This window comes from Delphinapterus leucas, chromosome 2 (genome assembly GCF_059928025.1).
Source record: "Delphinapterus leucas isolate spDelLeu-1000000601 "Yukka" chromosome 2, BTC_Dleu_Yukka2, whole genome shotgun sequence".
In the NCBI taxonomy this organism is placed as follows: Eukaryota; Metazoa; Chordata; class Mammalia; order Artiodactyla; family Monodontidae; genus Delphinapterus; species Delphinapterus leucas.
Genome location: NC_143130.1, coordinates 98,047,194 through 98,071,028, shown reverse-complemented (window position 1 = coordinate 98,071,028; position 23,835 = coordinate 98,047,194). Strand labels below are relative to the sequence as shown.

Below are 23,835 nucleotides of genomic sequence, written 5' to 3'. Positions count from 1 at the left end.
CAGAGCTGTGTGTCTCTCTCCACAGATTCCCCTGTTTAGAGGACCACAGGCTCTGGGGCCAGTTCCTACTGCCATTGGGGTCAGCATAGCCATAGACAAGATAACTGCTGCTGTCCTCAACATGGAAGAACCTGTAAGTTCCAGCTTTGCTTCCCAGTGTGCTTTGAGATGCCTTTCATTTTGTAGTCATACACATGGAGCCTCAAATGTGGGAGCTGTAGACTGAGGTTTTGGGAGATTACCTTTGCCGTGAGAGACAAGCCTAAGTCTTGGTGTGAGTACTTAGCCTCTGCTTTTAGCTGGGGGACCTTAGTCCACTAGCCTTACTCTCCTCCTCTGTAATATGCTATGTAAATGTGAGATATTACACTTGTTAGCAGACTCATATCAAAGCCCTTTGTTCGTAAATACTGCTGTACTCTACAAAGCTAGAAATGGTTTTTTCCCTGTGTTTCAGGCAAGATTAGTTTTCCCAGAGAAAAAGAATGTCTTTCTGATGACTTAGAAATAATTTCAACTACCCTATCTTAAAAGACTAATATAAAAATTTTTTGACTGTGTCTTTTTTTTTATCCATGTCATTTGAAGCGAAGACTTTTGCATTTATGTAGCTGTACGCAATTTTAAGATGCCTGTTTTCACGTGAGCGCTGCCTCCTTGGCCTCACATATATGCCCACAGTCTCCCTCCTCTAAATGTAATCACTCTGTTTCTGATACAGGTTACAGTAAGCTCTTGTGACCTCCTCGTTGTAAGTGTTGGCCAGATGTCCATGTCCAGGGCCATCAACCTAACTCAGAAACTCTGGTCAGCGGGAATCACAGCAGAAATCATGTATGACTGGTCACAGGTAATGAGACAAAAAGCACCTGTGAGTGGAGTGCACAGAGTCGTGGCTTCAATAGCAAATCATCCTCTACGGCTTTAGTTTCTGCCAAACTCTTCATCTCTGTGGTTTCAGTTGCTTCCTCTATGAGTTTCTGATTGTTGCCGTAACAAATTACCATAAACTTAGTGGTCTAAAACAACACTTATTTATTATCTTACATTTCTGGAATTCAGAAGGCTGAAATCAGTTTCACTGGGTTAAAATCAAGGGGTCTGATAAGGCTGGTTCCTCCTGAAGGCTTTAGGAGCAGAATCCACTTCCTTGCCTTTTCCAGCTCCTAGAAGCCTCCTGCATTCCTGCTTATGGCCCCTTCCTCCATCTTCAAACTCAGCAGGGTAGCATCTTCTTTCCTCTCTACGCTATGCTTCTGTCCTTCCATCTCTTAACTGATCCTCCTGTCTCCCTTTTACCAGGACGCTTGTGATTATACTGGGCCCATCCAGATAACCCAGGATAATCTCCCAATCTCAAGATCTTTAACTTTATTCAATCTGCAAAGTCCCTTTTACCATATAAGGTAACATAGTCACAGGTTCCCAGGGATTGGGATGGGGACATCTTTATGGGGCCATTATCCAGCCTAGCACACTTCCCAAAGGCATTCTGTATTTAGTGTTTGTAGCTTTATATCTTCAGACCTCCCACAGCAGGCCTAACACTTGCTCTGGGTCCCACACCCAGAGTGAGGAAAATGGCACCATTGAGCACCATTGAGCACCTGCCTACCCTTTAGAAAGGGGGGCCTTTAGATGACTAACTTCTGTACAAGCAGATCACAGAAGGGGCTGCACTTCCAGGTGGTCCTCCGAGTTGTACACACGTTCAGCCACACTCGTGGTGCCCCAGAGAGTGAAGAGATGCCCAGGGAAACAGAACCCCACCCTCCCACCTGCTTCTTCCACATTACCTGCCAAGAGCTGCTGCTGTCCATTTTTATGTGTGTTACGTAAAAATTGATATCAGAAATATGCTGAGCAATAAATTATAGCCATTTGACAGAGCAGTGTCCTATGCCATTTGTTTACTTGTTTCGTAAATTGTTAGAGAAGTGTTCTGTCCTAAAGTAAAATTATAAGCTCAGTAACGGTAACTTCAGCCCTGCACAGGGGCATCCCCTGCAGGCTTCTCTGCTCTGATGCTTCTTTGCTTTATGCTTCAGTGCTGCTTTTCACCTTCTACTATTTCTTTTGTTGCCTTTGCTTTCCCCAAAGGCCTTTTCACTCTGCGTGTGTGTGTGTGTGTGTGTGTGTGTGTGTGTGTAATTTTTGGCACCTTCTATCAAGATGTGAAGCTTCTGAAAACCTCTTACTGTGTCCTGACCACATTGAATGGCATGGCCCCTTAGAATAATAGTGAAAGCAAGGAAAGCAAAGGAAGTCTTATTCCTCCTTTGAATTCTGTACTCTTCTTGCTTAATATTTAAATATTTATATAAACCCTGAAATCAGCATGTTTAGTTATTCACTTTGAGAATCCACTGAACACAGTGTTTTCATTCTCGTTAATTACTTGAAGCTGTTCCAGCTGCTCTGTGTTTATTTGTTTCAGTCCCAAGAGGAATTACAAGAGTACTGCAGACATCATGAAATCACCTATGTGGCCCTCGTCTCCGATAAAGAAGGAAACCATGTCAAGGTAAAGACCAGAGGAAATCTTTCACAATTCAACAGTCAGATTTCCCAAACAGTATTAACCGTGGAGCACCCAACCTTCCCACTGAGGTCCTGCCCTTGGTTGTGGGGTAGAAATACATTATTTCATTCTCCTTTTGAATTGCTAGGCCTGTTTTTGGAGAAAGTGTATAAAATAAGGAAGAGAGAATCTGAATCTAAACACTTTTCTTTGAACTCAAAAAAATATAAAAATTAAAACACTATGGCTAGTTTTTTTCCCTACTTTTTTCCCCTTGTTCCCTTTGACCATCTAAGAAAATAATAACTATAGCTGATACCTGCTGGTTGGCATATCCTCTGGCTACTTCCTAACCAATTCTACTATGTTGCATTTAACTAAAAATGCTCATCCCACTACTGGGCATATACCCTGAGAAAACCATAATTCAAAAAGAGTCATGTACCCCAATGTTCATTGCAGCACTACAATAGCCAGGACATGGAAACAACCTAAGTGTCCATTGACAGATGAATGGATAAAGAAGATGTGGCACATATATACAATGGAATATTACTCAGCCATAAAAAGAAACGAAATTGAGTTATTTGTAGTGAGGTGGATGGACCTAGAATCTGTCATACAGAGGAAAGTAAGTCAGAAAGAAAAAAACAGATACCATGTGCTAACACATATATATGGAATCTAAAAAAAAAAAAAAAAAAAGAGGCTCTGACAAATCTAGGGGCAGGACAGGAATAAAGACGCAGACGTAGAGAATGGACTTGAGGACACAGGGAGGGGGAAGGGTAAGCTGGGACGAAATGAGAGAGTAGCATTGACATATATACACTATCAAATGTAAAACAGAAAGCTAGTGGGAAGCAGCCGCATCGCACAGGGAGGTCAGCTCAGTGCTTTGTGACCACCTAGAGGGGTGGGATAGGGAGGGTGGGAGGGAGATGCAAAAGGGAGGGGATATGGGGATATATGTATACATATAGCTGATTCACTTTGTTGTACAGCAGAAACTAACACATCATTGTAAAGCAATTATACTCCAATAAAGATGTTAAAAAAAATACCCAACCAAAAATAAATACATTAAAATGTTCATAAATATATCACCTCATAACCTTTATTTCTATTTTTAAAGGAAAAAAAATCAACACATTTTCCCCTTGTTTTTCTCCAATAACGTCTTTGTCTGGTTTTTATAGCAGAGTGATGTTGGCTTCATAAATTAGTAGGATCTTCTGTTCTCTGGATAACTTTGTGTAGAATCGGTATTATTTCATCCTCAAATATTTGGTAGAGTTCCTCAAATATTTGGTAAAACCACAGGGGCCTAGATAAAGAGCTATCAGATTGCCTCTTTCTCCTTAAATGAGTTTTGGTAGTTTGTATCTTTCTCAGAATGTTTCCATTTCACCTAAGTTTTCAGATATTCCCTTTCACTATCTGTAGGGTCTATAGTGATATCCCCTCTTTCATTCCTGATATTGGTAATTTATGTCTTCCCTTTTTCTCCCCTGATCACTCTGGCTAGAGATTTATCAATTTTGTCTTTTCAGAAAAGTACCTTTTGATGTCATTGATTTTTCTCTATTTTTTGTTCATTCGTTTCCTATTTTATAGATTTCCATTCTTTTTTTTTTTCTTCAATCTGCTACATTTGGATTTAGAGACAGTCACTAACTGAAGTTTGCTTTGTATCCACTCTGACAATCCCTGCCTTTTAATTGGTTACACCATTAATATGAGGTGCAATAATTGAAATGGTTGGGTTTAAATCTACCATTTTACTATTTGTTTTCTGTTTGTTCCAACTGTTCTTTTTTTCCATTTTTTTCTTTTCATGCCTTCTTTTTAGATTGAATAGCGTTTATTCCATTTTATCTCTACTATTGGTTTACTAACTATAACTCTTATTTTTGGTGGGATTTTTTTTTAGAAACTTCTCTAGGGTTTATAGTATACGTCTTTAACATATTACATTCTACCTTCAAAAATATTATATGCCTTCATATATTGTTGTAAGAACCTTAAAACAATATTTCCATTTCCCCTCTCTCATCCTTTGTGCTATTGTTGCCAATATTTTCCTACATATGTTATTAACTTCATAGTACATTGTAAGTATTTTGCTTTTAATTAGTTATCTTTTAAAGAGGTTTTAAAATAACGGAGGAATGTCCTTTGTATTTACCATTTCTAGAACTGTTTATTCCTTTGTGTTCAGCCAGATATCATTCTGATTTCATTTTCTTTATGCCTGAAGAATTTCCTAATATTTCTGACTAGTGATGGTAATGAATTCTCTCAACTGTTACTGGTCTGAGAAAGTCTTCATTTTACCTTCATTTTTGAGAGGTAATTTTTCTGTGTATAGAATTCACATTTTTTTCTTTTTGCACTTTGAACACAGGTTTTATTGTTTTCTGACCTGATAGTTTCTGTTTAAAAGTCTGCTTTGATCCTCTGTGTATAATGTTTCTTTTTATTTTCTGGCACCTTTTTAAGATTTTCTTTTGTCACTGGTTTACTGCAATTTGAATATGACGTGCCTCAGTGTGATACTCTTTATGTTCTAATACTTGGTATTAGAACTGTAGATTTGAACTGTAGATTTATAGTTTTCATCAAATTTGGAAACTTTTCAGACATTATTTCTTGAAATATTGTCTGTCCCTTTTCCTTCTGGGACTCTGATTACATAAGTTAATCATTTGCTCTTGCCCCACACCTCATTGAGGCTCTGTTTTTGGTGGGTTTTGTTTGTTTTTTTCTCGCTCTCTATGCTTTATTCTGGATCATTCACATGTTTTCTGCAATATCTTATCTGCTATTAATCCCATACAGTGCATTTCTTGTCTCAGATATTGTAGTTTTTTCAGCTGTACAAGTTACATTTGTGTCTTTTTTTTTTTAATGTCTTCCATTTCTCTCCTCATCATGGTTCTTGTTTCCTTTATATTCTTTATAAGATTTATAATAGTCATTTTTAATTCCATCATCTTGACATTTCTGGTCTGTTTCTGTCTATTGATGTTTCTCCCGGTTATGAGTTGTATTTTCCTTCTACTTTGTATGCCCAGTAATTTTTGGTTGGTTGTTGGACATTATGAATTTTACATTTTTTGGTGCTGGGTTTTCTTATGTTCCTGTAAATACTGCTGGACTCTGTTCTGGGATGTAGTTAAGATCCTTGGATTCTGTTTGACCCTTTCTAGGCTTGACTTTTAAGTTTTGTTAGGGCAGGGTCCCGGCAGCCTTTAGTCTAGGTCTAATTTAGCCCCACTCCAAAGGCAGTGCCCTTTGGAGGATTCTGCCTGAGGCCCCATGTGTCATGAGGTCTCTCTCCTCTGGTAAGAACATGAACTATTCCTGGCCCTGTGGATCTCAGAAATTATTATGCCTACTCATGTCTGCTGGTTGTTTCCCCAGCCTTGGATAGTTCCCTCTCACCCATGCACAGATCACTTCTGTTTCAAAGATGTGAGTGGACTTCTCTGCAGAGCTTCAGAAATCTTTCTTTCTCTGTGTGTAGCTCCCTCCTCTTCAGTCCTCTGCCCCACAGTTTCTAGCCATCGTGGCCTCCCTAAACTGCAGTCTCCCCAGCTCGGCAAGACTCCTGGCCTCTGTTGAGCTTCCTCCTCCCTGCCCTGCCATCTGCAGACTTCCTCAACACGGTAATCTGGGACACTTGTAGACTCACTTTGTTTGTTTCCCTCCTCTCGGGATAACAGTCCTCCACTGGTTGTTGTCCAATGTCTGAAAAACATTGTTTATATATTTTGTCTGGTTTTCTAGTTGTTTAAGGTAGAAAGGCAGTTGTTATAGTAGTTACTTCTTCATGGGAAGATTTGTAAGTCCCCACTGCTAGTCTGCTTGTTAGTCACAAAATCATAAATGACCCTAAGTCCTACCGATCAAGCCCCTTCCAGAGCAGTGATTGTTCCTGTAATATTACCAGAAGATGATCGTCTAGCCTCTGCTGGATAATTCCAGCATCGTAACCCACTGCTATAATGATTAGCAAATTTTAAAAACTTGAATCAGAATCTGCTTCCCCAAGTTTACATTCACTGGTCCTAGTTCTGCCCTCCAGAATGGTCAAAATAACAAGTCTAATTCTTCCTCCTTCTCTTACTACCATCACATAAATTTTAGGAGACCACTGCCATGCCACTTTAAGTGTCCTCTTTTCTGGTTTAAACATTCCAGTCACTTAAGCCATTCCTCATAATGTGATTTCCGAATCCTTGACCCTCCTAGTTAACCTCCTCTAGACACACTTAACTTTGTCAATGTCTGTCCTTAAATGTGATACTAGAATTCTACAGAGTGCTCTGAGCATGTTCTGACTAAATGAGGAGGGTCTGTGACCTCCCTCAATCTAGATAACATATTTCTCCTAATACAGCCTACAAGTGAACTAACTTTAGCAACCATGCAGTTCTTTTGGCTCATCCTGAATTTATCATCAACTAAAACCCACTGGCCTTTTCACAGTCCTCACCATGTCTGACCAGCCTTCTACAATGAGGCTTGATGACAGGACTTCATATTTATCGTTGTTTGATGTTCGTTTTAGTACATTGTTCCAGCCCATCCAGCTCTTTTGACTCTTCTGCCTCTGTTAGTGGTGGGTCAATAGCATCATCTTCATATTTGAAGAGCAAGACATCACTTCATTCACCCACTTAGCAAGTGCATTATTAAGCATTCACAGTATAGGAGGGATTGAATTTAGGGCCACGATGGATGCAGGGACATTTAAGCCACAGGTCCTGCTGTCAAGGCTCCTGTAATCCAGCAGGGAACAGAAGACATTCATGCACGATTGTGAGCTCGAAAATGCTCAATGCCATGATAGTCCAACAAGAAAGTTCTCTGAGGTTGCATCAGCCTGAGAGGTTACTACAGAGGTAGCAGGGAAGTCTTCAGAATGGAGGTGGGATTTAATGCTGGACCCTCATGGATGGGCAGGAGGATATAGGTACGTGCTAAAAAGGCCTTTTAAGCAAAGGAATAGCAATGGTAATGTAGTTCTTTCAGTAGAATTGTCCCAAAGATAGAGGCAGGCCAGCAGAGAACTCTTCTGGTATTACCCTGATTAGTCCATTTGGGGTGAAGCAGGATTGTGGAGAAGGGTACTTCAGCAGGAGAGAATGGTTCTAGCTAGATCAAGGAGAGCCAGGATGCCCAACCAAGGAATTTGGACTTGTTTTAGCCGTTAGCGGGGAGCCAGGGTATGTTTTTGGACAGAAGGGGACATCAGGGCGTATATGAGAAAAATTCATCTGCAGGGATATGTAGCATGGAATGGAGTGAGGGATAATTGGAGATGCAGTAGCTGAGGGCAGAATATCAGGCTATCCCAAGCCAAGGCAGGGTGTTGGCCATGGGAGTGAAGATGAAAAGATAGGCACTGTAAAAGTGGGATGACAGGACTAGGGTTTGGAAAGGAGGGAGCAAGGAGTTGTAGAAACCTTGGTGACTGACCCGAGATGTTTAAGAGGGAAAATATGTGAAAGAATCAAATGAAATAGGAGCTGGTTCGTCTTGGCCTTTTTTTTTTTTTTTTTTTTTTAAATTCTGTCATCTATAATCTATTCTGATCTAGACCAGGGTTTCTCAGCAGCCACATTTTGACATTTGGGGCTAGATGCTTCTTTGTGGGGCTGCTGTCTTGTAGGATGTTTAGCAGCATCCCTAGCATCTACCCACTAGATGCCAGCAGCGACCCCCTCAGCGGCCACAACCACAGGTGTCTCTAATCATTGCCAGATGTCCTGTGGGGAGCAAAATCACCCCTGGTTAAGAGCCATCAACCTAAACTGTTGACTTAGTAGACTTACTATAGTACTCTTCAGCCTGTTGGCTTCAGAAATGATGGATCTGTTTCATTCTTTTTAAGGTTAAGTCTTTTGAGAAGGAAAGGCAAACAGAGAAACGTGTGCTGGAGTCTGATCTCGTGGACCATGTTGTGCAGAAACTGAGGACTAAAGTCAGTGATGAAAGGACTATCAGGTAACTTAGTAAAACAAAAGCCCAGAAAACCAGCTGCAACTGCCTATCTAGAATTAACCATACATTTATTTTAAAAGTCAGTTTGATCCTTTTGGGAGATAAAGATGAGTCAGGTTAACTTATATTGAACCATTCTATTGCTTCTGAGTAACTCAGCAGTTTAAGTATATGACTCCCTACGTAAGACTAGTCTTAACTGACTTTCAACGTTTGTCCTTCATAACATGTCAAAAAAATTTTTATCATTTTGAAAAGCCTAAGGAACCAAAATCTATCTGCCATTATCGTCTTTGGTCTGTTAATCAGTGAATTTCAGTAATGTTTTGTCAGTGGTTTTGAAAGACCTAATATTCTGGGAGATTATAATATTCTAGGAAAAGATCTCACATACTCATCATAGGAATGCAAATTGGTTCAACCCTCTGGATAGGAATTTAACAAAGTTAAAAGCCTAAAAGCTAAAACATAAAAAAAAAAATTTGACCCAGCATTCCACTTTAGGAATTTATAGTAAAATTATTCCATAGGGATATGTACAAAGATGTCTATCAAGGCACTGTTTATAATAGCAGTTCTCAAACTTTTCGGTTTCAGAACCCCTTTATACCCTTAAAAATTATTTGAGGACCCCAAAGAGCTTTGTTTATGTGGATTATATCTATCAATAATTTCTATGTTAGAAATTAAAATGGAAACATTTAAAAAATACTTATTTTAAATAACAAACTCATTACATGCAAACCTACATAACATTTTTTAATGGAAAATAACTATTTTCCGGGCTTCCCTGGTGGCTCAGTGGTTGGGAGTCCGCCTGCCAAGGCAGGGGACACAGGTTCGATCCCTGGTCCGGAAGGATCCCGCGTGCCACGGAGCAGCTGAGCCCGTGCGCCACGACTACTGAGCCCGTGCGCCACGACTAGTGAGCCTGTGCTCTAGAGCCCGTGAGCCACGACTGCTGAGCCCGCGTGCCGCAGCTGCTGGGGTTCGCGTGCCTGGAGCCTGTGCTCCGCAACGAGAGAGGCCACTGCGGTGAGGGGCCCGCACACCACAACGAGGAGTGGACCCCGCTCGCCGCAACTGGAGGGAGCCTGCGTGCGGCGGCAAAGACCCAATACAGCCAAAAATAAAACAAAACAAAATAAATAAATTAATTTAAAAATAAAAAAATAACTTTTCCAAAACAAAATAAATGTAGCAAGAAAGAATGGCATTGTTTCACATTTTTGCAGATATTGTTAATGCATTGTTGTACATTTTTGTAATCTCTGATGCTTTAGTAGAAGAAACTATATTGCCTTGTCTGTTTCTGCGTTCAGTCTGTTGTGATATCACACATCCTGTAGTCTCTGGAAAAGTCCATCACACGTTAATGAGAGGATAAGAATAAAAAGGACAGTTAACATTTTAGGATTATAGCGAAAATAGTTTTGACATTGCAGATACCCTGTGAAAGGATCTCAGGGGCTTCCAGGGGTCTCTGGGCCACACTTTGAGAATCTCACTTATAATATCACAATATTATAGAAGACTGTTCCAATTACAGTAAATACAGTGAAATACTGTGCAGCCTTTAAAAATGATTATTATGGTAAAGCTGAGTTTATTACAAGGAAGGGTGCCCACAAATAAGATGTATGATATGATCCCATTTTTGTTTCAACCAAAATATATAGCCCATACATAGAAGAATGTGTGGAATGATGGACCAAATTTTTAAATTATAGTTATTTCTGGTTAGTGGGATTACAAGGGATCTTAATTTCCCTTAAGCTTTTCTATATATTTGTAACTCCTGTATTTATGCTCATAATCAGAAAATACAGTACTCTACTTTTTTTCTCAACCAGCAGGAGTTTTGCCCCTCAGGGGACATTTGGCCATGTTTGGAGACAGCATTTTTGGTTGTTAAGCGGGAGGTGCTGCTGGTATCTAGCAGGGCCCAGGGATGCTGTTAAACATCCTGTAGTGCAGAGGACTGACCCCCCCACCCCCACCCCAACAAACAGTTACCTGGCCCAAAATGTCAATAGTGCCAAGACAGAGAAATCCTGGCTTATATAAAATAAATGTTCCTGCTTGCTTCTCCGTCCCCGGCCCCTGACCCTGCCCGTATGCACCTAGCTTGACTACATTCACCATCAGGCTTTTTCTAAGAGAATATAATGTTCTTGAAGCCACTAGGTATTATAGGATTAAGAATCCAAATCAAAGGCAGAGGTTTAGAAGGAAAAACAAAAAAGTCAACTAATTAATAGTGACTATTAGTACTAGTACAGGCAAACATCATTAAATGGACGCTTAACAGGCCAGATGGGATTTAGTTTTAGCAGGGAAAGGTTTAAAATCTTTCCTCCATGTGAATGTTTATTTCCCTGTTTTCCCAAGATAGAGTGCTATTATGTCTCTCAAAGGCTATAAATTAATTCAGTCTTTGAAAGAACATCCATTCAACAGCTTTTGAAAGAATCTCATTTACTAAATGTTCTCCTGTGGGTGATCACCAAGGTTGCTGCCATAATGAAGACGGGGCATTGCTAATGTTTCCTTGTATTGTGAGGGGAGCAGAAAGAACACCCATTATATTTCATTGAAAGTAGCTTCTTATGTTGAGCCAGTACTTCACACCCAGCTGAATAAATCAGAATGTTGTCTCTAGAATGTTAATTTGAAGTGACAGCCTTGATAATTTTTATTTGCTCTTAACCAAAAGCATAATTAAGTGCAAATTTTTTTGTTTTTCCTCCACTAATAACCAATATTTATTAAATATTTTTATATTTAATAGAAAAAAGCCTCCCTCTAAGTATAGCTCACTGTAAATTATCTGTGTTGTTTTGTCGTAATGACTGTTTATTTAACTGTTTTTGTTTGCTTGTTTTTAGAGAAGCTTCCGATAATCTTGCAGTACAAAATCTGAAGGGGTCATTTTCTAATGCTTCAGGTATAATTACTAATTGTAACCTAAACATAATAATGCTTGTGTGTGTGTGTGTGTGTGTATGTGTTTGCTCTAAATACTTATGACTGTGGCTAACTCACTGCCTCAGAAATATACTCTTAAAGTAACATATACACAGTTAGTTATACCAAATGGAATTTATCCCTTTGAAACCCACATTCTAGAAAATGATAAAACCACTAGGAGTTTGGTGACTCTTTTGGTCCTGACATATCTCTGTCTTTTTACAAGTGGTTTAATCTTCCTTTGATTCAGTTTATTATATAGGCCAAATGTAGATACATTTTCCCCATATGGAAGATTGAAGAAAAGCATTTTGAAATGCCTTGGAGAAAGACACTGTATACATTTGTTTTCATGAAAGCCAAGAGGGAACAGTGGTGATACTTACGCCTTTAGTTTCACCACATCTGTCAACCTGACTGAAAAAGAAATGTCCCATTGAAGTCCACGAGAAGACATACTTGGCATTTAACAGAATTGGGTCTTCTGGGTTCATTTCTGTTAGACTTTGTGCCACTGTCAGATTTCAAATGCTTTGAGGAATTTAAAGAAGTATTAGAGTTTGGGAAATACTGTTTGATTTTTTTCTTAGGTTCATGAGGTTTGGCTCATACTGCCTCTCTATGCCTTTGTCACCTCCCACCTGAGGAAAGAAGGCTGGTGATCTCGACAGAAGTGTCAGAACTGCTGGGGGTTGGGTGGGGTTCTGGACTCCTGGTGAAGTGCAGGCAGTTGCAGAGACAGAACACAAAGCTCAGACACAATCCAGTCCATAGAATCACTCCCGAGTGGATTCTAATCGTCTCCGCCATCTCTGTGGTGTGTTATAGAAAGTGGGACCAGATGAGGCCATAACGGCTAAAACTGTCTGTTTCAGGTTTGTTTGAAATCCATGGAGCAACAGTTTTTCCCATTGTGAGCGTGGTAGCCCCAGAGAAGCTGTCAGCCAGCGCTAGGAGGCGGTATGAAACTCAGGTATGTGGTCAGAGTTTCCTTGGCTTTCTGTGAGCTACAAAGGAGGCAGAGAACAGGAGAGGAAAAGAAACAGTTTCCTGGAAATGTTTTTCTTTCCACTTCCTGAACTTGGTGACTTCTGAAAATTCCATCAACACAGAGCATCTCTGGTGCCAGGATTCTGCCCCATTTGTCCTCCAAAGAGGCGTCAGTGTACACTGTGGGCACCTAGATGCAGCTGTTGTCAGAATTGCTGGATCCAAACAAAAACTTTCTGATCCGGCTCTAACAGCAGATGGGGTTTGTTTGGTTTTGTTGTAAATAACAAAGCAGAAGAGATCTACCACAAGCCTTGGGGCAGGTTTCTCCCTGCATACATGTTTTTGATATCTGCTCTTTGCCTGATTCTGTGCTCAGTGCCAGGTAAAATAGAAAAGACGTGACGGGGCCCCAGTCCTTGAAGAGTTCATAACCTCCGAAGCATATGCGTTACATAGTTGGAAAATAGGAGGAGGTCAGTAATAGGATGCTGAGGACACTGAGTGTTAGAGTGTGCTGCAGACACGGGGGAGAGGCGAAGATCAGTGTCTGCACGGATGGCCAAGACAGGCTTCGTGGAGGTGATCCCTGAAGGATTTAAACAGGCAGAGAGGGAAGATGAGAGTGTTCCAAATGGGAGGGACAGTGGGAAGGGAAGTGCAGGACAAGGCTAAGGAGCACAGGTGGGACACTGGCCTCATTTGGGAAGAAGGTTTGAGGAGAGCAGTCATTATTTAGGAATGTAATTAGATTGAAATACAGAAGATCGAGTTACCTCATTTTGTGAGCTTTCCTGGCTGTTTCTCAGGATGTTGGGTAGAAACTTGTTTTTCATCTCTTTCTACCATATTTCAGTTCCATGTTCTCATTGCTGTCACTGTCCCCTTTTTCTAAACTTAGCTTAATACTAAAATCTCCCCGCTTCCACACGTACTATTTTACAGTACTGAGCTTTTATTAGGTTCATTTCAAAATTATAAAGAAATAAGCAGCTAGGTGGATTAGTAAACAAATGATCAAGATAGGCTATAAAAAATCTCATTTCCCCTGAGATTATAATAGGCTAGACACTCATCTTACTGAGGTGGATTAAGAGCAAGTCCTTATATAATATTTGGGATCCCTTCTAGGCTTGGGTTTGTCACCTGTGATTGTTTCCTAGAATAAGAAATGAAATGGCAAGAAAGATGGCTTGGTTTGACAGGTTCTGAATTCTAACATGCTTTCTTCTTCTCAGGTACAAACCCGACTTCAGACCTCCCTTGCTAACTTGCATCAGAAAAGCAGTGAAATTGAAATTTTGGCTGTAAGTCACTTTCTTTAACTTTTTGAGGATGGCTTTTGTCCATACTGTCAAAGTAGTTTCCTCGGAGGTCAGGGCTTTTTTTTTTGCTCAGTGTTAGCAGCATTGGGATGCAGGCCCGTTTCTCCTAGTTTCTTCCTCTGAAAGATTGGGGGGAAGGGGACTGAACACGAAAATCATCATTTTTCTAAATGTTTCGGGCCTCTGCAGATAGCAGTGTCAAACCTTTGGGGTGTGATGGGTGGGGCCTGGGAGTATTAGTTCACCAGTGCTGAGATCGCATCATTGTCCAGTTCAATAAGCACGGGAGCATCCCATTCACGTTGCTCCATCCAAAGTGACACCATAGGCACAAGTCAGTATGTGCTGCCTAGGTTCCCTGACATGATGTACATTTTTGTGTATCAACAGGTGGATCTACCCAAAGAAACAATCTTACAGTTTCTATCATTAGAGGTAAGAAAGATGAACTCTTCTGCATTATGGCCTTTAAAATCCCGAAGCTGTTGATTTGCCAAAAGAAAGTTGAAAATGGCATTATTTTCTTAGTGATATTAGGTATTTTTCTGGCAGTTCCAGGAATTTGGTAACATTGTTCCTTTTATGTGACATATGTATTACTAAATCAAATTTTGAGGGAATCACACTTTTCTAGTGACTTTCTTTTAAATTTCAGAGATGATTTTAACAAACACCTAGTGCTTTTACTGTGTGTCAGGCTGTGGCAGGCCTTGTTCTAAGCACTTTACAAATATTAACTCATTTAATCACAACAACCCCAAGGGATACATATGTTACCTTCTTACAGATCCCCATTTTACAGATAAATGGAATCATTGTACGTTTTATGGAGAATGGGAGGCAGACAGGTTAGATATCTTACTCAAATTCACCTCACTAGGAAGTTGCAGAGCCAGGATATGAACTTAGGCAGACTAGTGGAATCTATGTTCTTACCCACTATACTATGCCGGTTCTATAAACCTTCGTTCCAACTAGGGCAGCTCATTTGCAGAACTAGAACTACATGGAAGATCTTTTCGTAAAAATTAAATTTAGGTCCTTTTTCATATGCTTTTTTTTAATAACAGGTACATACCCTTATTATCGAATAGCCTAATTGAACTTTAAAAAAATGTAAATACTTAGCTTTGCTATTAGAATGTTCAACTGTAAGAATAACTACAGGTGATTTTTGCAACGTCATACCAAAGAATGCTTTTGTCTATCCAGAGTGTTTAGTCACAGACTAAGTTAGATGAAAAATGAACTTTGCCCCAGAGCTAACATCTCATACTACGTTTTGGTTTTTTTTTTTTTAAAGGTTATTCTCCATTTATATAAAATATTGGCTATATTCCCTGTGCTGTACAATATATCCTTGTAGCTTCTTTTATAAGCTGACTTCCCCCTTCCCTGTTTCCCCTCCCCACTAGTATTCTGTTGTCTGGTAAATAAGCATATACTGGGAATTTACTGCTTTATGAGACACTCAAATGGGTATATATCAGAGGTGGTATCTCCATTTCACAGAAAGTCAACAGTTGGCAGAAATAACTGGTATAAAGTCACGTGAGCACACTGGGGCTGCAGCACTGTTAGTCAGGATCTAGTAAACTGGTCTTGTAAAGAAACTCAATGCTTCAAAGGAAGAACCCTAGCAGTCTCCCCATTAGTTCTCTCTCCCTCTAACTGATCTTTTCAGTACACTTAAAGGGGGGAATGGCATTGACATTTCATCAGTGACCCAGAAAAAACCAGTTTTAATAAACCCTAGTATCTGTTGTTAAGTCTTATCTATTTTTTTCCTAGTGGGATGCTGACGAACAGGCATTTAACACAACTGTGAAGCTGCTGCTGTCACGCCTGCCAAAGCAAAGATACCTCAAATTAGTCTGTGATGAAATTTATAACATCAAAGTAGAAAAAAAGTAAGTTATTACTTAGGCATTGCAGATTTCAACATGGGTTAAAACTCAAAGAGGGTTTTTTTGTTTTTTGGGGTCTTTTTCCCAAGGAGGGGTTTTAAAGTGACAAATACCTTATTGTCGTGTTGAGGTTAGATGGCTAATAAGTTGCTACATTAGAACTGCAACTGGTAATCAGGACTGTGAATCACAGTCATGATCCTGTCAATAACAAAACGCAGTGGTCCCGGTAGCAGCTATCCCAGTTATAAGTTTTTTTTAATTACTCATTTTCTGAAGGGTGTTTTTCTGTTTTACTTTTTTACAATTATGAATGGGTATGAGTTTTCTCAAATGCTTTTTCTGCACCAGTTATAATTTTTAATCACCCAGGTAACTCCTAGAAACGTCTAAATGAACGAAAACAAGTGTGACTACTTTGTTTCATGTCCCCTTGCCAGTTGTTCATGTTATCATCCACTTAAAAGGAAACAACAAAGCCTGTGAGGTGAACGGTGGGCTCCTTGTGTAGACCCTTATACTGTGGACCCTTGCCAGTCACAGCTTCTCTAAAACTTGCTTATGTAATGTTTTTAGTGACTGGCCTTCCATATTGTTGTTGATTACACAAAACTCCTACAGTTAAGTGTTCTAAAAATTATTTATCAACTCTGTTCTCTACCATTATACTGATCCTGTCTTCTCCCTTCTTTTGCAGGGTGTCTGTGCTGTTCCTGTATAGCTACAGAGATGACTACTACAGAATCTTATTTTAATCCTAAAGAACGAATGATCATTACATTGTTCAAACAGACAGGAGCTTATACTATAAAATGTTGTACATTCATTGTTTTAAATTAGCTTTACGTTCTAAGAAGCTGTCCTACAGAGTTGAGCTTTGTAGGTTTTTCATGTGTAATATATTATAAATTTATCTTTTGAATATAATAAATGTTTTCATATATCTATTGCTTTTTAATTGCAAATCTATTAGCACTAAAGGTTTTGTGGAGCTAGAACACAAGAAAACAGCCTTGTTCTTCTCAGCCCTATATACTGAGCACATGAAAATGTCCAAAATAAAGGGCATAAAGAAATCAAATATCATCATTAACTTGGAATCTTTATTCTTGATGATTTTGTAATAGGCTTATCCTTAGTTTGGTTAAGCAAACTCTCATTTGGCTATGAGAACTCATTCAAATTTGCTAAAGGAACTATGATGATAAAATTATATAGCCAAGGGGCTTCCCTGGTGGCGCAGTGGTTGAGAGTCCGCCTGCCGATGCAGGGGACACGGGTTCGTGCCCCGGTCCGGGAAGATCCCACATACCGCGGAGCGGCTGGGCCCGTGAGCCATGGCCGCTGACCCTGCACGTCCGGAGCCTGTGCTCCGCAACGGGAGAGGCCACAACAGTGAGAGGCCCGCGTACCGCACGAAAAAAAAAAAAAAATTATACAGCCAAGTTGGGAAAAATACCCATGAAATAACACAACTTTTTATAAAACTGTCAGGTTTCAATTCCAGTAACTCATAAGACAGGGCCTAAAGCCTATTCATAATCAGTCATTCCAGAATGAGGAGCTATTGCCAGAAACTTTTTATGGGATGGGAAAAGGAATAAAAGATGGTCAGTACTGATAAATACAGGTTTAATGATACAGTGCTCTTCACAGACGGCTACAGAGACTGTAAACTATTATCCAGAAACATACAACCATACAACACAGACCACTTAGCCAGATATAAAATAAACTGGCTTCTTGTAACTACCCTGTAAACACTGCAGCCCTTCTTCCATCCAAAAATGACCCTAATCTCACATGAAAACAGTTATTGTAGAGGAATCAGAAACCCAGCTTTGTGGCCAAAAGTAAAAACCAAAGGAAAAATAGTAATTCAGTGGTTAACTGGTGAAAGCGGGAAACCTGGTGCCCTTCACTGCGCCGCTTTGCTCTTCTTACTCTTGCTCTTTTTGTCCCTCTTCTTCAGCCCATCCATGTTAGCTCTCAATAGGTTTGAATAAGCCTAAAAGACACAGAGCGTGACCTTAGTGGGAAGAGTTGCAAATTGGTGGAGCATCTGCTGTGCTTCCATAATGGATTTAGGGTAGCCAAAATCAGAAAGCCTATCTGATAAAGCATATAATACCATGGGGATACTTGTATCCTAAGGAAAATGGTGTAAGGAAAACACCCTCACATTATAGCAGCTTCTGCAACACCCACTAGTGAGTTGCATGTTTTTTACTTTTTTTTTAAGCAAACATGGAAAACTACAGGCAACTTCTTATTCAGCTATACTATACAAAGAGCATATCTGAAGCCTAAGACAACAAAATCTAGCTAAAAAAGACAGTATCAGCGTTGAAAGGAGAATTCACAGCCTGGCAGCTTTTACTTGTAAACTACTGGTAAAACATCACAGGAGAGCAGTGAGCCTAAATAGCAATCTGAAGCCACTGCTAATCATCATGCTGACTCTCGCCCTGAGAAACGAGACGCAGAGGACACCAGACACTCACCATCTGAAACTTATTCACTTCTTTGGAGCTCACCTGGGAAAGAATGGGGAAAAGGTCACCCCTGTTATCCACATAGGAAGCATCTGCCTCACCCAGTAACAACTCGAAAGCCTCGGGAAGACAACATCCTAATCCTTAAAAATATTTCTTCCCAATTGCAGGGGTCATAATACACCAAAAGCTATTTTTCTACTCCACTTTCCTCTGCCTGAGGAACAAGCAAAGTAGCTCTGCACTTTGAGAATTGTACCAAGGTGGGAAAGAGGCAGAAGTGGGCTCCTTAAGAAGCTATGCCTCTTGCCTCTGTTGAAATCCCTTACACACATGGCACTGACTTTCTCTCAGGGTTCTGAGAGACGTCAAAGGACTTAATCTTTTGTGCAAGATACTTTTAAATTACTCCCTCCCCATCTTATTTTAAACCTACCATTAATTCAGGCCCATTTAAGCAAAACGCAAGCTACCACAACAGAAGAAATTCTACCTCTGAAGACTCCTTAGTTTTCGGTATTTCATGACACCCAACTTTATTTTTAAAAGACACATAAGCTTGCTTTACTGTAAAAGTCTTCTCAAGATAACTGGTAATGGGAGACATCAACTAATTATGGCATACATTATCATGAATATCCTGTGCTGATGTGATTAGAGGGCAGGTCTGGTTCTGCCCCAGCAGAATAAAGAAGTATTCATTTGGAATCCAAGCAGTCTCTTGCTTTGCCATATTTAACCTCCACTTTGAAAGGGAATAATACTGGGACTCTTGACTAAATCATATGCTCTCAAATACAAAGCCTAATATAATACATGTTTGGTACATGAACCACAAAGATAAATGGACAATCAGCTTAAAAGTAAAAGCATCTGATACCAAGAAACTGTTCACTGAAGGCCCAGCACAGTAAAGGAATAAGGAATCAAATATGCCAATTGCTCCTTAACAGTGCTACTCTGAGTAAGGACAAATATGTTAATTTTATTTCTAACAAGTGTTTGGCTTCTACCTTCTTCGTTTTAATTTTGCTTTTGGGTTTTCTATTACTAAGGTAATAAAAGAAGACCCTGATCCCAAAACAGCTGGGGAGCTACACACTAGGCTTTATTTAATAACTTAAAAAAAAAAAAAACTGGTTCAGATATACCCCTCAAGTTAAATTCAAGTCTTTAAACTCCAAAATTAGGAGTATTAGGAATTGAACTCACCACAGTGCTGATCTTCTTTTTCCCATCAGTAGCTCTTAACAGACACTTGTTGTCGGAGGGCTCAAAGCCCTCCACAGAACCCTTCCTTGGAATGGGTTTAGTTCGACCATCATCTGCATGAAAAATACATCCTGGTGAACACAGCCACAGACGCGGTGAACAGGTAGACGAAGAGTTAAAACGTACGAGAGCGATTCCAAGAGGATACCTAATCCACCTCCACTGATCTAGTTCTGTTAACCACATTATCTGCTATTACAGACGCCTTGCCCACACTTTGGGAACCTACCTGCCACTTCCACGATGGGAACACTGTAATATCAAAGCAGACTAAATCTCACTAATCATGGCGCGGTTTGGGATCCTTGACAAAAATACGAGACCTGACATGCTTGGGGCCCCCTGGAACCGGAATTGACTTAGGTGGCTAAGTGCTGGGGGCCGCACCAGCCACAATCCCCAATACTCTCCGGCCCCTCAGCCCTAAATGTGCCAGTACCAGGTGGAGGAAGGTACGGGAAGGCGGGGACGCGCGGCAGACAGACTCTGCCTGTGGCTCCCAGTCACTGGGCACCCGGGCCGGGGCATCGCTCGGCCTCCCAGCTCCCTTCCGGCCTTGCTGCATCCACAGCTGCTTACACTTCTTCAGGGTGATGAACACGCTGCCCGACAACCGGCACTTCTGGAAGAGCCTGGTCAGCTCCGTCAGGAACTGGAACACAAGAAGCCCGGCCCCGTTAGGCAACTCCAACCCCCACCCCCCGCCCCCCGCCTCGGCAAGTCCCAGTCCCTCCCGCAGAAGGAGACAGAGGTCCCGAGCTAAGCCCCAAACAGTATCGGTCCCTCAGCCGGCCAGCTCTGGCTATACCTGCTCGCTTTCCAGCAGCACCATCCTGGCGCTGCTGGCTCTGCTCCGTCAGCATTAAGTCCCAAACCGTTGGAGCCGGAAGTTTCGCCCGGGCTGGGCGGGACTTCCGCTTTAGGTTTCAGCTCTCTTCCACCCAATCCCTGCTTCCGCCCTCTGCCCGCCCGCCCCGCCCCGCCCCGCCCCGCCCCGCGCCTGCGCTCTGGGGCGCCCCCTCCAGTCCCGGGAAGGCAACGACCCCGAGGCTCTTGGGCTGTGCTTGATTTCACAGACAAGCAAATACTCTAACGCAAGCAGTGGGAGAGAGTGAGAGAGCACAGGAGGGATCTGATGGAAACCTATAGTTGTGTATATTCAGCTGTACTGTTATTCCGTGCTTCAATTTCCTCAACCTATAATAATAGTATCCACTTCACTGTGTGGTTGTGAAGAGCAAATGAACTTACATTAAACACTACAACAGTGCCTGGCTCATAGAGGGTGCTCGATAACGTTAGCTGCTGTTTTCATTACCACTGTCATTGTAATAAGTTCCCATGGCGGGAACTCTCTCTGAGTTCCCTCTGAACTCTCCCTCTTCTCTGACCAGGCTGGGTGGCCCCAGCTCTAGCAAGAGGGCCTGGAGCCATGTCTCAGTTTCAGCTCTGGGTTCAGTCTGGAGACCTGGGGTGTAGGCCCTGCTCTGCCAGTAGCCAACTTGAACCCTAGGTCTTGGAAAAGTCAAGCATGAAATCATGCAATGGGTTTTCACTGAGGGTCTCTTAGCCTATGCCAGGCACTGTTATAGGAGAGGGGGCTACAGCAGGATACAAGTTTCTGGTTTCCTGAAACTTGGGTTAAAGGAGTAGTGAGGAAATAAACAGTAAACTAGTAAGTATAGCTTCAGATAAAGAGTGCTCTGCGGACAACTTAACAGGAATGATACAAATGAGAGTGACAGGGGGACTACTTTAGGTTGGGGTCAGGGAAATCCCTCTAAAGAGGAGAACTTTGAGCTGAAAGCTAAAGGGACTAGCCATTCAAAAATCTGGGAACAGAGTGTTCCAGACACAGGGAATGGCTAGAACAAGGGCCCCAATGGGGAAACAAGTTGCCCCATGTCCACAAGGCTTGGGGGTGGGGTGGAGGTGGCATGTGGAAGGAGGGGTGAAGGAATATGGAGAGCTTGGAGAGGTATCCACTGACCAGTCATATAGGGCCGATGGCCCTGGTAAATTTGGATTTTGTTCCAAATACAAAGAAAAGCTTCTTGGTAAGGAAGTTTTAAACAGAACAGTGACAATCCAATTTAGCTTTTTAAAGATCCTCAGGCTGTGGTGTAGATAAGGCATTGTACAGACAAAGCAGGAAATGGAGAGACCAATTAGAGGGTTGTATTAGCTTCCTATTGCTGCTGTAACACATCTGACAAACTTAGTGGCTTAAAACAACATGAATTTATTCTTTTACATGTCTGGAGGTCAGAAGTCTAAAATCAATGTGTTTGCAGGGCTGCATTCCATCTGCAAGCTTCAGGGGAAAACTCTGTTTCCTTGTCCTTCTAGAAGCCACCTGCATTCCTTGGCTCGTGACCCCTTCCTCACATCATTACCACCTCTTGCTTCCATTGTCACATCTCCTACTACTGACTTTGATCCTCCTGCCTCCCTCTTATAAGAACCTTGTGGTTATATTGGACCTTCCTGGATAATCCAGAATAATCTCCCAATCTCAAGATCCTTAATTTAATCACAAAGTCCTTTAAACATGTAAGGTAACATAGTCACAGGTTCCAGGTATTGCGACATAGATATCTTGGTGAAGGGTTGGGGGCTACTGCAGAAGTTATTGCAAAAGTCCAGGTGCTAGCAACATTTGCGATCAGGTTAGTGTATACTTTGAAGGTAGAGTCAACAGGACTCGTACTCAACTGGCTGTGGACATTAAGAGGAAAAGAGAAATCAGAGGTGACTCATAGGTTTTTGAATTTGAGCAATTGGGTGGGTGGTGGTGCCATTTACTAAGATAGGAAAGACATGAGAAGTAAATAGTTTTATAAGAAGATGAAAAGAGCTATTTTGGTCTTGTAATATCTGAGATGCCTATTACATATCCAAGTGGAACCATTAAGTAAGCAAGTGCATATACAAGTTTGGAGCTCAGCAGAGAGGTAAAAGTTATAACTACAAACTGGGGAGTCATCTTCATATGCCCATGGAACTAGCACAGACTGGAACGGTCTGGTGAAAACTCCTCCTATAGGGCTGCCAGCAGAAGACTACCCTGCAATGACTACCACTATGAATAGCCTCTAAAGAGCCGTGGGCCTTGGTCTCACTAGCTCAGAAGTCAGAGTCCTAGTTGCAAGCCCCAGATTGGCCAACCCTAGATCATATGGTTGAGCCCAAGTCCTGGGGTAGGTGAGGGAGTGACCCTCTGACCCTTTTATATTCCTTGCCTTTCACCAAGACCCACACAACAGAGGATTACAAACAGGTACAGATCCTGGAGAACCAAAAGCCACAAGATAATCAGGGTGCTGGACATTTGGAAGAAAGTGTAAAATCATCAGAGACTGAACATATTTAAGATGTGTTGTCAGACTGCCAGGGAATGTGAGGGCTCACTTGATATTTATGGTCATGAATTTAAGTGAAACCAGTTACAGAGTTGTGTGATCCAATGGTTGGCCTAAATGATGACCGTTGTGCTCTAAGCCTCTATCATTCATTGAACATTGACCAGTGTCCTTTAGAGCCATGGGCTTGGTACTGGTGACACCAGGGTGAAGGAAATGGCCCTGTGCTCAAGGAGCACAGAGCCTGGAGGCCATGATTCATCTGGGGCCTTGCCAGGATTAGCCCTCAATGTGGACACATCTCACTGCTTCCCACGGGCTCAGTCACACCTCAGTTCCACTCAAAAATCAACAGTCACGCCAGCCACCCTGTGTGATACCTCAAGGCCATCTCATGACAGAACAAGCCACTCTAGTAAAAGAAATACGCAAGTGTGCCAGTTTTAGCATCACACGTGGCCCAGTACAATTCAACTACTGACAAAATGTTCTTTGGGCTTTTTCTGTGGGAAGTGATTAAGAGCACCTGTTCTGTAGTTCAATACGTCTGGGTTCAGATGCCACCTCTGCTACTTATGTGACCTCAGACAACCTCTCAAAGTCTAAATCTCTTTATCAGCAAAATGGCAATAATAATAGTTCACAGATGTGAGAAAGAGTTTATATTTAAAACCCTTACGCTTGCTCAAATATGGTAAACATGGATACTTAAAATTAAATTAATTAAAATTAGATAAAAGAAAACATTCAATTCTTTAGTCTCACTAGCCATATTTCAAGGACCCAGTAGCCCCGTGTGGATTGGATAGTGCAGATATAGAGCATTTCCATCAGCACAGATTCTATTGGACAGCAGTACGTGGCTGGCATTGAGGCTGACACGTAATAAATGCTCAATAAAGAGTAATAAACAGTGCTATCATTTATAATAATATATAAATTCCATCATTTGGACACCACCATCTTGATTTCTGCCATTAA

General features: G+C 41.3%; 2 protein-coding genes across 6 annotated transcripts in view; one reads left to right on the top strand and one right to left on the bottom strand.

Moving 5' to 3' along the window:
- The window catches only part of EIF2AK4 (eukaryotic translation initiation factor 2 alpha kinase 4), a 114,166-nt gene extending 97,498 nt beyond the window's left edge, over window positions 1-16,668 (top strand). For 3 of the 4 annotated variants that reach the window (XM_089907384.1, XM_022587503.3, XM_089907385.1), the window contains 10 exons: window positions 26-133; window positions 722-850; window positions 2,438-2,524; window positions 8,424-8,536; window positions 11,422-11,480; window positions 12,379-12,476; window positions 13,732-13,800; window positions 14,209-14,253; window positions 15,610-15,728; window positions 16,423-16,668. In XM_089907384.1, coding sequence (XP_089763510.1) covers window positions 26-133; window positions 722-850; window positions 2,438-2,524; window positions 8,424-8,536; window positions 11,422-11,480; window positions 12,379-12,476; window positions 13,732-13,800; window positions 14,209-14,253; window positions 15,610-15,728; window positions 16,423-16,480 — 885 coding nt within the window. In that variant the 3' untranslated portion in view covers window positions 16,481-16,668. Of the gene's footprint in view, window positions 1-25; window positions 134-721; window positions 851-2,437; window positions 2,525-8,423; window positions 8,537-11,421; window positions 11,481-12,378; window positions 12,477-13,731; window positions 13,801-14,208; window positions 14,254-15,609; window positions 15,729-16,422 lie in introns of those variants that run through there. The other variant, XR_002646592.3, reaches the window with a different exon arrangement.
- A 515-nt stretch (window positions 16,669-17,183) lies between these two features.
- Window positions 17,184-20,407, bottom strand: SRP14 (signal recognition particle 14). 2 transcript variants are annotated; one of them, XM_022587501.2, is made up of 5 exons: window positions 20,301-20,407; window positions 20,072-20,144; window positions 19,433-19,545; window positions 18,230-18,262; window positions 17,184-17,733 (listed from the first exon to the last, which is right to left on the bottom strand). In XM_022587501.2, the coding sequence occupies exons 1-5, from the start codon at window positions 20,322-20,324 to the stop codon at window positions 17,644-17,646; spliced, it is 333 nt and encodes a 110-aa protein (XP_022443209.1). In that variant the 5' UTR covers window positions 20,325-20,407; the 3' UTR covers window positions 17,184-17,643. The 2 variants fall into 2 exon arrangements, with proteins under 2 accessions (XP_022443209.1, XP_022443210.1); XM_022587502.3 differs by lacking the exon at window positions 18,230-18,262.
- Window positions 20,408-23,835: the final 3,428 nt, after the last annotated feature.

Coding starts and splice junctions, on each gene's coding strand:
- SRP14 (XM_022587501.2), bottom strand. CDS start 20,324: ATGGTGCTGCTGGAAAGCGAGCAG. Junction 19,546..20,071: donor GTTCATCACCCTGAAGAAGT/GTAAGCAGCTGT, acceptor TTTTTCATGCAG/ATGATGGTCGAACTAAACCC. Junction 18,263..19,432: donor AAAAGAAGATCAGCACTGTG/GTGAGTTCAATT, acceptor ATTCTTTCCCAG/GTGAGCTCCAAAGAAGTGAA.